The 16,723-nt window shown below is 35.3% G+C and overlaps 1 protein-coding gene across 1 annotated transcript; it reads right to left on the bottom strand.

The window, feature by feature from the left end:
* Positions 1 to 5,596: 5,596 nt before the first annotated feature.
* Positions 5,597 to 16,579, bottom strand: LOC129261093 (sugar transporter SWEET1-like). Its single transcript, XM_064100569.1, has 7 exons — positions 16,471 to 16,579; positions 13,798 to 13,942; positions 13,428 to 13,505; positions 12,173 to 12,296; positions 11,069 to 11,230; positions 10,388 to 10,507; positions 5,597 to 9,757 (listed from the first exon to the last, which is right to left on the bottom strand). Exons 2-7 carry the CDS (start codon positions 13,863 to 13,865, stop codon positions 9,647 to 9,649), a joined length of 663 nt encoding a protein of 220 aa, XP_063956639.1. The 5' UTR covers positions 13,866 to 13,942; positions 16,471 to 16,579; the 3' UTR covers positions 5,597 to 9,646.
* Positions 16,580 to 16,723: the final 144 nt, after the last annotated feature.

Genomic DNA, 16,723 nt, shown 5'->3' with positions numbered 1-16,723 from the left:
ATCTTGCAGCAAGATAAACTAAATGTGACCTGTTGTAACATTAAGGATAATGATTTTGTAAAACAACCAATCTGGATATTTGTCCATCCCTCTGCCGATTGGTACATTAGTCTTCATCATAATCAATAGCCCCACTATTTATAATTTTTGTATTGAATGAAACTAGGGAGTCACAAACTGAATGCCTGCAAAATACTGTAATTTGCACTGTTGTTATTTTCCGGGAAAGTTCAGCAATTTTTTTCTGCTGAAAAAAAAACAATCATGCAGTATGCTCAGTGTATTGATAGTATGATCACATAATGAACAATATGGACATCATAAAGATGTGAGTCACAAATAACTTAATAATGAAGCAAAATTTCCATCGTCGAAAACTCTGCAGTGTACATAGAGTAACAAGAACACGATTTTCTTTTTGCAAGGCCTGCTTTAAGACGAAAAATTGGAATGATATTTTCATACCACTTAGAATGTCTTAGATTTATTATTAGTCCCGATTACATAAGTTATAAAATAACCACCACTGCATCTTCATAAACCATTCAGTCAATCAAACAGATATGAAACATATTTTAGAGAAAACTTGTAGTTGCCCACTAACCTGTGGTTTTACCAAAAGCATAACACCTACCTAATACCCTTAATGCCAGATCTGTATCATAAATATTTTTTCATTCAGTCGTGCTTGGCATGACATTTACAAAAGGGTAACAATGAAAAGCTGATAATAGCCGCACTGGCACACACTGCATTCTGACACCTGACACCACTGAGTATCTCTATACAGTGCGTCCCACAAAAAACGAAACCGAGATTTATCGATGATTTATCATAACTTAATCACAAATACAATAGACAAATGACCTACCATTTTAAAGCTTAGAATCTCCTCTTTCATCTGGTATTACTTAGATAATTCCTCATTCACGCATGAGTGAGCAAAAACAATTTGAAGAAAGGATACCAAAAACTCATTTGGCGGGCCGTATCTGGGTTTTAAAAAGAAAACCACATGACTAAAAAGTTCAATATCTGCTCTTTAATTTGATACCTCAATTACAGAAAATGGTCAAGAAATAACAAAGTTCTGGTTATTTGAAATAAGGCTTGAATTTCAATAATTTCATAAAATGAAGAGGTTTTACAGGCTAGCGTTCAAACTCTCTCGACATTCCGTTTCGTTGACGATCAGCCATGCATTAAGTCTTTTGTTACCGTGCGATAGCTTCTGTGGGAAGCCAGTGAAAATACGTTTATTTAATGAAATTATGGAAATACAAGCATTGTTTCGAGGGATCATAACTTTTTTACTTCTCGACCATTTTCTGTGATTAAGGTATCAAATAAAAGAGCAGATATTGAACTTTTCAGTCATGCGATTTTCTCTTTGAAATTCAGATACCCCCCGCCAAATGAGTTTTTGGTATCCTTTCTTCAAATAGTTTTTGCTCACTCACTCACTAATATCAGATGAAAGAGGAGATTCTAAGCTTTACATTGGTAGGTCATTTGTCTATTTTATTTATGATTAAGTTATGATAAATCATCGCTAAATCTCGGTTTCGTTTTTTCTGGGACGCACTGTATAGGCGGCTTTGGTAGCTGAAAGTCATAAACAGTCAGACCGCAGGTCCCTATGCTAATGAGCAAAAAGGCCAGATTCATCCAAATCATCTCGTGGCTGAATCCTCCTCCTTGCAAAATCTCGTGATTCGTGAGATTTTCTTTCTCTAAGAATTTACCTGATTTAACCTCAAGTTAAATGAAATATTATTGCACCATCAGATAGAGTAAATGTTACTCTTTTATATTGGTCATTTATTTTGTATACAATATTTTGTTAAATAAGTAAATTTCTGGCCTGAAAATGTGCCTCAAAACTGAATTTTCTTCCTCTGTTTTCTTTTGCAAATTGTGCAAAACTTTTTATTTTGAGCCTCAATGATATTGATATCAACATAAAGCTGAACTTCTGTACTTTCTCACAATGCCACTCTTGATATGCAGCACCTTTTAATCGGGTCAAGATCACACTTTTCCCACCAAGGTACAAGACGAGATTTCTGAAATTTTGTACTTGCATGAAATCCAGAGTTCTGATTGGCTGGATAAGATTCACAGAACAACAGGCGCGGGGTATTTGAGGAGATTACCACATGGGAAGTGTGACCTTCCCACGAACCCAGGCACTGGGACCGTTGGAATTTGCCATTGTGTGGTCTCTTTGACCAATCAGAGTGCAGTATTCTTGTTTTCAAGCTGCTTTATGTACTTGGCAAATGAAAAGTGTGATCTTGACCCGATTAAACCAATTCTTATTTTGAAACCTATATCATTTCAAAGCATACATATTCAGCTTCATCATGATATAAAAATCATTTGGGCTCAAACAAAAATAAAGTGTGAAAATAGCAGCTTTTGTCAGGTGAAAATATTTATTTTGTAGCATATTTTAGATCAAAATTTTAACCTATATTACAAAATCTTTGAATAAATCCAAACACATGACCTAAAAGAATGATTCTTCTTCTTTACAATGGTACCAAATTCATGAAATTCGATGCACAATTAGAGCAGCAATGACCGAATGAAAAGAGGTGTTTTGGTCCGCATCAAGCTCATTAAATATGCAAAACATCTCAAGTCATGAATATCACTTGGATGAAAGAAGCCACTTTCTTGGGACCTGCGGTCTGACTGTAAAATGACGGGTGATGGCTTCAGTCAATTTAGTCAATACAGTCAATAGTGGTATATATATATATATATATATATATATATATATATATATATATAACGATATTACGTTCCGCGTGTTGGACATAGAAGATATTTTTAAGGCAAAGTGGTAATGCATTGTACTTATAGTTCCAACAGTTTATTTTGAATTGAATCCCAAATTTTCGACGTTAAACATACGGGAAGACGTATGTTTAACGTCGAAAGTTTGGAATTCAAAATAAACTGTTGGAACTAAGTACAATGCATTACCACTTTGCCTTATTAATATATATATATATATATATATATATATATATATATATATACATATAGTGTGAAAGAAATTGATGAAGAGAACAATGGTAGGCGTAGCTTAGATCAAGGTTCCCCAGAGCTATCTACCCTTTTTGGAAAAATTGGTGATGCCGAAAAAATGTCTCTGCCGGGAATCGAACCCGGGCCCCCAACTTTGAACGCCGGTGCCTTAACCACTAGACCACAGAGACGGGTTAGTGGCTAGGGCAACCCCGATCCGATTGACCGTCAGATAGACAGATTTTCGACACCATACCAATTATAATTTCCTTTGTCGGGTGAAGGTGGGTTTTGAACAATGACAAGCCGCCATGCCTCAGCTAGCTGGATCAAAGCTATTGTTTTGATACAGTACACGTATGGGAGAAAGTATACAAATGTGTGAAGTTATACATGTACTACAGCTTTGGCAACTCTTTTATTGGCAACTCTTTATAAAAGAGTTGCCAAAGCTGTAGTACATGTATAATATATATATACATATATATACATATGTATACATATATGTAGGAAAGTGGTCTGAATATACAGTGACCTGTGCTCAGAAGGTCGCTTTCGTTCAGGAAATTGCAACAGCATGTCGTATTTGTGCTAGTCTTAGTTGTGTGTTACCCACTTGTTGACCAAAGCTTCAATCAAGGTCCGTGCCTGTAAACTAGGGTATGCTCCAATGCATAGAATTGGGAGTTTCATGAGCCTAATTACAACAGGAAAATTAAAGATATTCGTTCGACCCAGCCCATTCGATTTTTTTTTCAATTTGATATTGCTGATTGCTGACAAAAGTGTATGAATAAAATTGAAAATCTAACACTGATTCTAGAAATGGTAACTACTGAATTTCCTTTCCCCAAATTGGGAAGACATATCAATGACTTTGGAACAATTTTTTGACTGGCGGAAAAATTAGGGCTATTTTACTGTTTCAGTTGATAAATTTGATCCCATCATAGTTATCTTCATAAATGGCGATTTATTTTTTAAATAAGCTGGCTACGTTACCCTTTTCTGGTCAGATATGGAATGTCAGATATATATCCTATCCAATGGTAGTAAAAATTCCCGGGGGGGCCACTTACATTGACGAGTGGATACCATGCGCGACCAAAAAAACACGTAAAAAGGATGTCTTTTTCAAGATAGGGCACGTTACGTACGTAACGTGATAAGGGTGTCAAAAACACAAAAATAATGAAAAAAGGGTATCTATTTCGCTAGGAAAGCTACGTGTTTAGGGTCATATTTGCGGGAATGATAAAACAAAATTAAAATGTTTTATAAAGGAGTAAAGGATGTCCTTTTTGCCCCAGCACTACGTGTTTAATATAGAGTCCGATTTGCGCGAGGTGTAGAAGATGATATGCATGGGGCCGTACTAAACCAAGTGTGTATTAAAGGTAAAACCAACGACTGATGGACCCATCACTGTACTTGTTTAGGGGTTCATTTCAGGGAATACTTGTCAAGAGTATCGTTTTTTTTTCAATACTTGTTAAGGGTATGGTTTTAGACGCCAATACTTATTAAGGGGTGCATTTTCAGAATTTGGAAAATACGTGTTTAGGGTGCTTTTCGAGACCCCATGGTCGCGCATGGTATCCACTCGTCAATGGAAGTGGCCCCCCCGGGTAAAAATTCGACCATCTAATTTCACGTTTATGTTTTATGAATTTTTCAAGAGTGCCATTTTAACACACAAGTCTATGCACGGGGAATGTTTTACGCGCGTGACACTTGAGTTACATAATGGTCCAATGTTACTATAAATATCATCACGGTATTTTTTTTCGTCGACCCCATCCCAATGTCCTCCTTTTATTCTTATCAAGCTTACTTTTTTTAATCTTTTCTCTGCATGATTCTTGTTCAATCTGGTCGGTTCCTAGCGGGTTGTCTTTCGTATCTTTGGGATGTCACTGGCCACCAGTTTGATAATCTCCAGCACTATCTGTGCGTTATTAATATGATGACATCTTATTCCACTCTCATCTCACATCCAACCAATGAGTAAATGAGTTTCATTGAATACATTTCGACTGTTTAATCCTAATTTTATCGCTATAATACTTTCAAAAGAAAAACAGTTTTGAACTCCATCCAGTCTTTGAACTATTGAGAATTTGCTCGATCGCATATCAATATGCATGGTGGAGCCCAACTTCAGTAATTTATGTCATAATCAAAACCATTGTGATCAATCGTTCTTATGGCGAGTGAGGTTTATTTTTCTAAAGTCCTTCAAATCTCTCTCTACCCCTATGTTCTCACTCTCTCTCACACACCCACACTCACCTACATGAACAATCTAAACCAATCGAACAGTACAGTTACAGGGGGAAAATCTGGTTTGTACGAAGAGTCAAATCATTTTGATTTTTATCGGTAAGCCTATTCCTTTTTCAATTGAAGAAGAAAATTCCATCGACCTTTTTCATCAAAATAACGGAGAGAGAGAGAAAATACTAATATAACTTGGCAGTCCATGGTAACAACACTTGACTGAAAAAAACAAAAAAACAAGACTGACATTATTAAATAGTACATCAAAATACCAGTATTTGTTTTAATACATTGCTTTATTCAACAAGATAATCGAGAGCCTCAGGAAAGTGATTATATGCAAATAGTTAATCCATTGTCAATATGAGGTTAAAATGACAAATAGACAACAAAAATAGTTATGCTGACGAAACGTGACGTGACAACCACTTCTCTTTGTAACCGAAAGGAAAAGGCGCTATACTTCAAATGACTATGGGATTGGAGGTCGATTTGATTTTAAGGCTTTCATTCAATGTTTTGCGAGTTATATTTTATTTGGAAATGATTGTAACCTTAACAGGTTTTTTTTATGTTTACATGCTCATCAGCCGTTAGACCCCATTCCTTTACTTGCCCCCGTCGCTGGTCAATCCTTTAATCCATAATCTTATTTTGTTTGAGATGAAAAAAAAAATCAACACTTATTTTTTTTCCAAAAAGGGCAGCAAACGGCTTGGAATGTGCAATGGGCTTTTCTGATTAAAGATAGTCAATGTGATAATAATCAATGAGATGTATACAAAGAAATGTTTTATTAAATTGCATCTTTACAGAATTGCAAATCTGAAACAAAAATTTTCAACACAGATCTGTTTACAAGAAAAGCATGTGCATACTTAAAGAATTATGAATGAAAAGATATGAAATAACAGCAATATTTACAGTCAATTAAAAGCTTTGTCACAAATTTCTGTTACCTCCCCTCCAAATTCAATAAAAGATCATTTTCAAAAATGCACTTAAAAGGCACAGTACAGGTACGTGAGCAAACTGAATTAATTCCTACATGTAAAACCCACTGGCAATAAATCAAAATAATTTCGAACTAATCAATCTTCGTTCAATAAAAAAAATCAACTAAAATTGGCACACATGTATAATGATGTAAAATAAGAAGGAATGGTCAGAAAGATACATATTACATGTACACAAGAATCAAATTAGAAAACCGAATGAATTATCTAATACTATTAAGGAGAAATAGCATCGTATTCTTAAAACAAATATAATACTTTACTGATATACCACAATCGTGCATTTGAAATTTAGTCTGTCAAATTCATTAATAGATACATTTTTCAGTTATAGCCAAACAATAATGATTTTTCTCCCTCCTGGGCCCGTTGCATAAAAGTTACTATCATAGTAATTTTGCCATTCAATAGTAACTACCATGGTAACAATGCTAATCAGCCAATCAGAATCAAGGATTTCAGGGAAGTTACCATTGGATGTCAGAGTTACTATATTGATAGTAACTTTTCATACTACCGTTAAAACAAATCTTTTCCAATCTAAATTTTCTGGATGATGTTAACAAATCAATTAAAATATACATTTAAAGTTAAAGGCAGATTGCAAAATATCACAGCATATACATGCATTCATTTAAAGTAGCCCCCAACATTACTATGGTTGAGTTGATCAGAATATTAAAGACACTGTAAATACATACAAATTCGGAGATATGCAGCATAACGTTGTAAATATGATCGCTTGAAGGGGAAGATCACCTTGACGATAAGTTGATTTTAACAAAAGCAGAAAATTAGAGGGAAACATTAGAGAGGTCCGATGAAAATCCCTCAAAGAATAAACCGAGTTATGAATTTTTAAATTTTGATCTTGTGACGTCACAGACGAGCAGCTCCTCTGTTTGTAATGAGATATAAATTGCCAACATCCACAATTTTTTATAATAATAATAATACATAGGATTTTTATAGCGTCTTTTCCATTTTGATTAAATGCTCAAGGCGCTTAGAAGAGAGCAAAACATAAAAGTAAAGTGAACTTAGAGAAGTACAAGAAAAGGTACATTATAAATGAGGAAAAATGTCTGTTTTCAAACCTAGTTCCTGCTTGTGAACAAATGCAATTTTAGGTTGCCCTTGAAAGATGTTGCAGAGTTTGAGTTCTTCAACTCTTGTGGTAGTGAATTCCACAGGGCCAGTCCGGCATGAGCAAAGGATCGATCGCCCCAGAATTTTTTAGATAGTGGAATATGTATGAGAATTGATTTTGTCTGGATTTGGACAAGAGCCAACATATTTTTTGTTTTAAATGTCCACTTTTGCTTGGGATTGCCAAACTAAAAAATTATAGCATTTCTCCAAAGTGGAGTTGAACCCAAAGGTAATTCAGAGATATGTCATTTGTAATAAATGATTGTCTTTAAAAAAATATTAAGTTAAACCATCACCTATTTCAATGCATAGAGCTGCAAACTTTTAATGCCTACAAAAAGATTTATTGCAAGAAATGATCTAAATCTATAAAAAATTATCAGATACTAGTTCATTAAAGAAAATTATAACATGATTACAATAATTTACAAAAATATGGAAATAAAAGCGACACATTTATTGTAAAATGTGGCATTAGAGGCCCAGCAACATTAAATATATATTATCACCCTAAAATTTCAAAAATGCAGGTAATTCCATATATTAATTTGGCATAAGGAGTTGTTCAAATTCAATGTTTAGGACACAATAGTAAGCGCTGTAGATGAATATTGGGGATGTTATTCAGAGTACAGTTTACCTAATTGTGTTTTAGGGTACATGTATTCTGAAATGTGTTATAAAATACCATTGGAACTTTCTGTTTGAAGATCCTACACAAAATTCAAAGCAAAATTAACAATTAAACAATTAGTCAATATCCTGTAAGCTACAAAGCACAACACATGTTTTATACGCTCTAACTAGGCAACTTATGATGCAAATTGTAATGAAAGTTATGATGGTACTTATAATGGTATTCAGAATTCAATCCCTTTCCATCATGCAAAAACATTTTCAATGTGCTACATGAAAGTGGCATTTGGTTAAAGGGAAATTAAACTTTGCTTGTACATGTAAAATGACTTGTGAAGTAGAAATAGTAAGACAAACTGTATGGTGTAAATTTGAAAGAAACGAGACAAGGAATACGAAAGCTGTTTTTTTTTTAAGGTGAGATATCGAAGGCTACATCAAATTGGCAATTTAGTGAGTAGATAGCAATCTAGATGCTAGAGATAGCTCTCTAATTTGGGCCTGGGCAGAATCATCAAGTATTTGCGATTGTTCCTCAGTATCTGTACTTCCGTATCACGTGTACCAAATATAATAGCATAGACAACAAATAAATAGGTTCACTTAAAAAAATATAAAATTCTGTCTAGAACTTCAAAAAAGATGTCATTTCCGTAACTCTGTGTACTGAAGCAAATATGGGATTTGTCAATACCCTACGTCACCATGATATTAATTAAACTGTCAATCATCAAAATAGATAGTGTTTACAACTTTACAGAACTTCCCGACTTCTATTCAAGCTCTCATAAACCCTCCTCTCTCATGTTTCTTGTTGAATTTTGTTCAACTTGTAATTCATGTTTCTTTCCCTAACACATGGCCATACAAAATCCAATGATCAGCAACGAGAGAGGGGAGACCGAGAGAGACACATATTCTTTTTTATTCATTTAACATTAAACATACTCGCAGTATATCATGAACACCATCTTACTCAGGTTTTTTTTAGAAGTTGTCTCAACAGCAACGACAGTACATTTCATTCAAGGTTATTTTATGAGATTTTTGGTCACTCTAAGATTATTATTTCTCTTACGTTGTATAAAATTCCAAATTCAAAGGGAGGGGGAGAAGGTATCATCCAACCTCCCCCTCAAATGTCACTACCATGTTCAAGCACTTTAACTGATGACTCACAGGGCTAACGAAGCTGACTCTGGCCGAATTCAAAAGTCGATGCGACCATGCTCATGGAGTAAGATTAACCCGCTGAATACTGAATTCTGTAATTCCCATAGCCCTTGTACAGTTTGCACCGAGTTCCAGCTGGCAACAGGTTAAAAGCTTTGTTGAGAATACAATAGCACACATGTTTCGTCTCTTCGATCCCCTCCTGCCTTTTGTAACCTATACCGTCATTGCACAAGGATGAATCAAGGAATAGAAACTTCAAGATTCTTGGTGTCAGAGAGAAAGCCGATAAAACCGGTTTCCTCTGTGAGTGTTACTGTTTACTCTTCATTGCTATCTAAGCAAGTCCTTCAAATGACACTCGATGGTCCCGAGAGGTCGTATTTCCGAGAGGGGCCAGGATATCGAATAAAGAGAGACATTTGAAATGCGCCCAGAAGCATACCCATGAAGTTGGGAATCTAGAAGAAGGAAAAAAAAATCAATATCATGATAATTGTGCCAATACATGTTATCAACATCTAGGGTAATCCAAAATGAAAGTGCATTGAACTTTGTACCATCGTCGTCAGGTGCAATACAGGAAAACTAAATAAATACAGGCCGCATCAACAACCTGTTTACCAAATTCTCTTATTGGAGCTTTGGTCACATTCTGTACAAGTAAAACATATTCCTCATACTTTCTGTAATTCAATCATTTCTGATTTGGAATACAACATAAGGAAATAATCACGCTTTGGTTAAACCAATGCCCCCCCTCCCCTCCTGCCTGGCTCAGTTAGGGGGTAAAGCGAAGAGTTTATCTATCCCTTATCTAGATTCGAACTTGTTTATATGAATTATGTCTATTATCTATTCTTATCATTGTGTAAATGTCACATTTGTAATGTGATCAATAACTGTGATCTTATAATTATTATCACTTCCATACAATGCAACACACTTGGTCTGCCTCTCCTTGCAAAGCCATGCACTGCCAAAGATCCGGAGTCTCTCAACCCCAAAGTCAGATCTTGCACCCTTTACTGTATAGGACTTGCTTAGTGACCCAACAATAGGAATTAATTGCTTAACTTGCTCAAACTCACCTGAATAAACGAGTCCTGTACAAGACGTCCATACAAGAACCACTGCAACGATACTATCAATCCCACAAATGATAGAGGAAAGGGGAGGGCCTCAGTACTTTTGGTTTTGATGACCTGAGCCTAGAAAAAAAGTAGGAAAAAATTACTTCCGATGGAAAGAAATGTACACATGTCTTTGAAGTGTACAAATAATCATTCCCAAAATTTTCAGACCAAAAGAAAGTCATAAATATCTATAAAAAAAGAAAGGGACAAATAATTAAGATTTGTCATATACTGTGCATAAGATCACCCAGCAAGCTGACCAATTGGGTGACCACTTGCTATGGAAAGTGATACATAGAGACATGTGAGTGCTTTATCATGGACCTAATCATGACCACACAGATATCTCATCAACTCCAAATAAATATTAAAATAATTGGTTTCAAAATGCTTTATCATTTCATTGCTTTTGAAATTTCTCATATATATGTTCCTTTCTTTTTTTGTGTGTGTAAGTGAGAGTTTTTTTAATGGAATTCGTTGATGACATTTTTAGGTCTCAGATGTTGCGCCAGATTTGAAAGAAAAGGCTCACTAAACAACGTTGCACAGGCTTTTCATGTTACAGATTAATCGTGAAAATGTCGAGAAGAAGGCCCCCAAGTCTCCTCAGGGTTTAAGAATATGTTTACTTACCACTACACTAAGAGGTGCTGCATACATGAGTACTGTTGCGAATGAGGATGCTAAGCCTATGTAGTGAATGGCTGTTGCTGCTGATATGTCCATGAATTTCACAGCTCCTAATGTTGGATACAAGATCAGGCTTGTGTATAGGAGCTTGGAATGTACATTCTTCTGCAAAAAAAATAAAAGAAATCAAATGAAAATATTTTTGCTTTTATAATCGGACAAAAAATGAGGAAAGTTTGTTTGCTGTACTCCAACTTCATTCAGATATGACCCCCCCCCCTTGAAAAAAACATGTGCTGATCGACCTAAGTTTTAATATTTATGACCTTAAAAAAATAACACTACATGTATCTCCATTTTATATTTACATTTGAGGTGGGAAATCCACAACAGAAAAGTATGAGGAGCTTTTGTATCATTCTTAAAAGACAAAAACAAACATGACTGACTGTCCCTAGTTTTTTTCCATTCTGTAAAAGCAAACTTTTTTTTCTGGAAGGGGGAGGGGGTGCTAAGCATATATCTGTTGAGGCGTCGTGGTCTAGTGGTTGCAACTCTCGTCTTTCAATCTGAGGGTTATGGGTTTGATTTCAAACCATGGCGTGTTTTCCTTCAGCAAGAAATTTACCCACTTTGTGCTGCATTCAACCCTGGTGAGGTGAATGGGTACCTGGTAGAAAGAAATTCCTTGAATGCTTGAGCGCCCATATGGCGGCTCGGATATAGCCGGGGTAATAACAATTATGATACCAATTGTTAAGCGCAGAAGAGTACTGTATATTAATATAGAAAAACGCTATATAAATATTATCATCTACATGTATGAATACAATCAAATCAATCAGCTGTGAAATAAAGACCAATTACACAGCTGCATAAAAGTATGAATGGCATGCAATTACATGTAAAACCTGTGGTGTTTGAGAGCCAATCATGAAGGAGGAAAGATCCCTACCTTCCTAGGCCAATAGATTTCCAGAATTTACTTGACCAGTACAGAAGAGCTAGTCATGCAAACCAAATGGTACACATGAATTGCACACCGTGTCAGTGCTGACAGGCTTCATGAAATAGTGCTAAGAGTGCTAAGATAAACAATATACTTACCTTATCATTTGTGTTTAAGTAATAGACAAGTGTGTAAACCGTTTGAAGAACAATACCAACTCCATTGGTAAAAATGACTGTCTGATCCTTTATCAGTACACCATACTTGGTCCATAGCACTGTGCTGGAGGGCAAAAAAAAAAAAAAAAAAAAGTTTATACTAAAAACGTCCCTGTTTAAGTAACGATGAAACCAAAATGACAAACGTTAAAGGACAAGTCCACCCCAACAAAATGTTGATTTGAATAAAAAGAGAAAAATCCAACAGACATAACACTGAAAATTTCATCAAAATCTGATGTAAAATAAGAAAGTTATGACATTTTAAAGTTTCGCTTAATTTCACAAAACAGTTATATGCACATCCTGGCTGGTATGCAAATGAGGAGACTATGATGTCATCCACTCACTATTTCTTCTGTTTTTATTAGATGAAATATTCTAATTTTCTTCTCTTTGTCAAGTGATACACCGATTAATTCCTCCCTGAACATGTGGAATTAACATTGTTTAATACTATATGGTTCAGTCAAGTTGGTCCTTATTGTCAAATCTATAAAAAATTATATATTTTATAATTCAAACCATAAAAAACATAAGAAATAGTGAGTGATGGACATCATCGACTGACTCACCTAGTTGTGCATATCACTGTTTTGTGAAAAATAAGCGAAACTTCAAAATGTCATAAATGTCTTACTTTACATCCGATTTTGATGAAATTTTCAGCACTATGCTACTTTGATTTTTCTCTATTTATTCAGGTCAGCATTTTCCTGGGGTGGACTTGACCTTTAATATAAATAAAATTCATAGGAACTTATGGAGCCCAATATACAAGGCCGAGTAGGTCTCCTATTACAGCATAGTTTATCTATACATGTATACCTATATCGTCATGTCTATTGTAACAATACTTTAAATAAAAGCATTTCATACTTGTGTTTCTAAGCACTTTATATTGTAATTATTATTATTACCGCAGTCAAAGGATCCATCACTTTTCCACAAATTAAGTACACTTTTTCCACTCCCTGAAAGTATCCTGGCCAGGCAACCATTTATCAGTGCACACGTGCAAATCTAATCACATTGACGTTCACATCATACCAGATACCCATTTAACACCTGGGTCGAGAGTGACAAATGTGGATAAGCGCCTTGCCAAAGAACATTAATGCTGGGTGAGATTCGAACCCTTGACCCTTGGATTAAGATACAAGCTATACATGAGGTCATTATAGAGTACACTTACTTTATGATACCTGCGATGAATGGAAAAATGGAGATGTTCTTTGTATTACCCTGTGATCTGATCTTCATGCAAATTTGTCTGCAAGTAAAAAAGAAAATGAAATGGTAAATTTCATTAGCCCAAATTATACAACATCAAATGATTAATGTTTGTATATACATGAACTTATACATACTTACAGCTTCCCACTGATAACTTCTATTGAAAAATTTACTTTGGAGTGGATAACCAAACTTTATCATTTATTTATTAATTACACCAATGTACAATTCGTTGAAGTTAAAATTGCACTTCACAGTGTAAAACTTTGCAAGTACAAATGTAGTCCCAAGGTAATGGAACACTCCAATGCCGAGGACATCATACTTACATGCCAGTCAAAAAGAGACCAATGGTAGAAATGGTTGCAGAAAAAGACAGTGCAGATTGAAAGTCCATGATGCATTATCCTTGTTTTAAAAAGGCTGATTTCTCCATCAACTTCAAACTTTCTGGATCTTGATGCCACTCACGATCTATGGATAAATAGATTTAAAAAAATATATATTTCTATAAAATTCTCTTAAAATTTTCAATGATACTTTGCAGGCTATTGGCGAGTCAGTTGGGGATGTTAATCATGTTCAGACCAACAAAAATTAACAGCCAAGTTTCCCAGTGATATTCTGTGATGACGCACACATGCACCTTGCATTTTTCTTGTTCGCAAAAATTCAGAGGTGCAGCGTGACGTGACAGGCGACAAACATCTTAGTCCAACATTGACATCAAGCAACCTACTCATGGATAATCTAAACTTCTATATCTACCCTGAACGAAGCGTGGTTACATGCAGTTTACTTATACCCCTTTCAAACTGGCCTCTTCATTTTTCTCCGGCAAACTTCTCCAGCACGCATTCCTCACTTCCCCGGCAAAGAAAAAAATGTACCCTTTCGCACTGACATCTCTTCCCCGGCGAAAGTCGACGGGTGATTTGCTCGGGCGGAAGTAACTTTCAACAAGAAGAAATGCAAAGTAATGTCTATTGGAAGAAAAAATCCAGGTATGAGCTACCTACTAGTACCAGATGACACTTCTGAAATTCCAAAAGTGACAGAGGAAAATGACCTGGGAGTAACCTTTGATAACAATTTGCAATTTTCTAAACATGTGATCAAAGCTTGTGCCAAAGCAAACCGCCTCTTAGGACTTATCAAGAGAACCTTCTCAAATTTGGATGAAAGAGGTCTGGTTCAACTTTACAAGTCAATCATACGACCATCTTTAGAATACTGCAGTAGTGTATGGCACCCCTATCTCAAGAAAGACATCATAAAACTGGAAAAAATCCAACGTAGAGCAACCAAGCTAATTCCACATCTGAAGAACTTGAGCTACATGGAACGACTGAAGAAACTAAATCTACCAACGTTATCCTATAGGAGAAATAGAGCGGATATGATCCAAACGTTTAAGATTATTCAGGGCATAGATGATTTAGACTGTACAAATTTCTTCAAACTTGACACTCAACCTCGGACAAGAGGACATTCTAGAAAAATAATCAAGCTAAGAGCTCATTCAACACTCAGGCAAAGGGATTTCTCGCACAGGTAATCAACCTATGGAATGACCTACCTTCTGAGGTCGTAAACAGTAGCAGTATAAATTCATTCAAATCAAATCTAGAGAAGGCCTGGAAAACCAAGTATAATCGCTTCGACCCAGACACAGAATTTTCACAAATCGTCCAAACCCACACATGCATGTGAAATTGTTACGTTTATAACTGAGGACAAGTTCTAAGAAGATGCAGAGGGGCAAATAAGTCTTCTATACTTTATGCCCAACATCAAGGTAAAAAAAAAAAAAAAAAAAAAAAAAAAAAGTGCAGACCCAGTGTCAATGAAAGCGCATGCTTTTTTAATTTCAATTTTAATCGTACTCTTTCCATATTAATTGCAGATACCTAGTTGATTTTATCAGTGAAGTTTTGGAGATGACGGCTGGTAAACACTTCTCTGCTGATCAGCTCAATCGGCACTTGCATGAAGAATTAGAATGAACAGAAAGAAAATTGTAAACATTGCTTCTTACCGATTACAAAAAGGTGTAAAAAAAAAAATGACAACATATTTTAGAAATATTACAAGCAAAACAAAAAAGAATCAAAGTATTTTGATATTTTAAGCACATCTTCAGCATGTAAAATCACGCTTTTATAATGAATATCGTTAGTGAAAAAAAAAAACTATGTTCGAGGGTATTTAACTCTATATGGAGTATGGAATGATCGAATCGCTCAAATAGCGTGGCCTTCCACATTTCAATATGCTCAAAAACCTCCCAACTCCCTGATTTCTCCAAAGGAATTACATATTTGGATCTAGATAGATGGGCCTTATCGTAAAATTAGTCACCTCTATTCTCGTGTGTGTCGGTGTGCACTCGTTGTGTACAAAGTCAATGGGAGTGGAAAGAAGTCACCAGCGCTGACGAAATAAATGGCAGCGAATGGACTGGTGACTTAGTTAAACCAGGATAATGCCCATAGATGATGAAAAAGGGCAAATTACACATTAATTTTCAAAATCTTTATTTATTTCAAACCAACAAAAATTAAGAAATGCTGATCAGCATGATCATGTCTTTCAATTTTCATCATGATCAGCTGGCTCAGTCATTCATTGACTTTGTAAATTTTCAAACTTTTCCTACAGAAAACACATGTTTGGTCAGTAACTACGGCCTTTCAAGTGACCAAATATTTCACATGCGAATTATATTAAGTTTGATATGATTGAATTTATGAGTGTTCGGTAATAGGATTCAATATGGCACTGCCACTGACAATTACTGGTCCCGTACAATTACATAACAAATTTTACAACACGTGGGACTAGATAGAAAATAATATACCTATATTTTAGGCCTCTAATTTTCATATCATTAACATACAAGAAAACATTCCTAAACACACTAAAATCATTGTACAAATATGCTAACTACTTAAACCAAAATAACATCAGTATAAATTGTTTTAGAAGCTGATATTATTTACCCTATTTACTCCTCTTATTTACGTAGCTCAGCAGCTGATCTATTCACGTCATCAATTATTGTTCGCCAGATCAGACCGCGCGCCGCGCCCAGACGCCACGTCACTGATCGCGACAAAACTCGGACCAGCCTTTCATCATTATAAACTTATTTTGTATCACAAGGTTTTTTCAAACAATATTTCATGACTTGTACATGTACCTGGGACCTATAATGAGCTCAATTAATTGGTTCGATTTATTTTTACATTTGTT

Source organism: Lytechinus pictus, chromosome 1, assembly GCF_037042905.1.
Source record: "Lytechinus pictus isolate F3 Inbred chromosome 1, Lp3.0, whole genome shotgun sequence".
In the NCBI taxonomy this organism is placed as follows: domain Eukaryota; kingdom Metazoa; phylum Echinodermata; class Echinoidea; order Temnopleuroida; family Toxopneustidae; genus Lytechinus; species Lytechinus pictus.
Note: the sequence above shows the minus strand (reverse complement) of the source record. Positions and strands in the feature narration are given on the sequence as shown.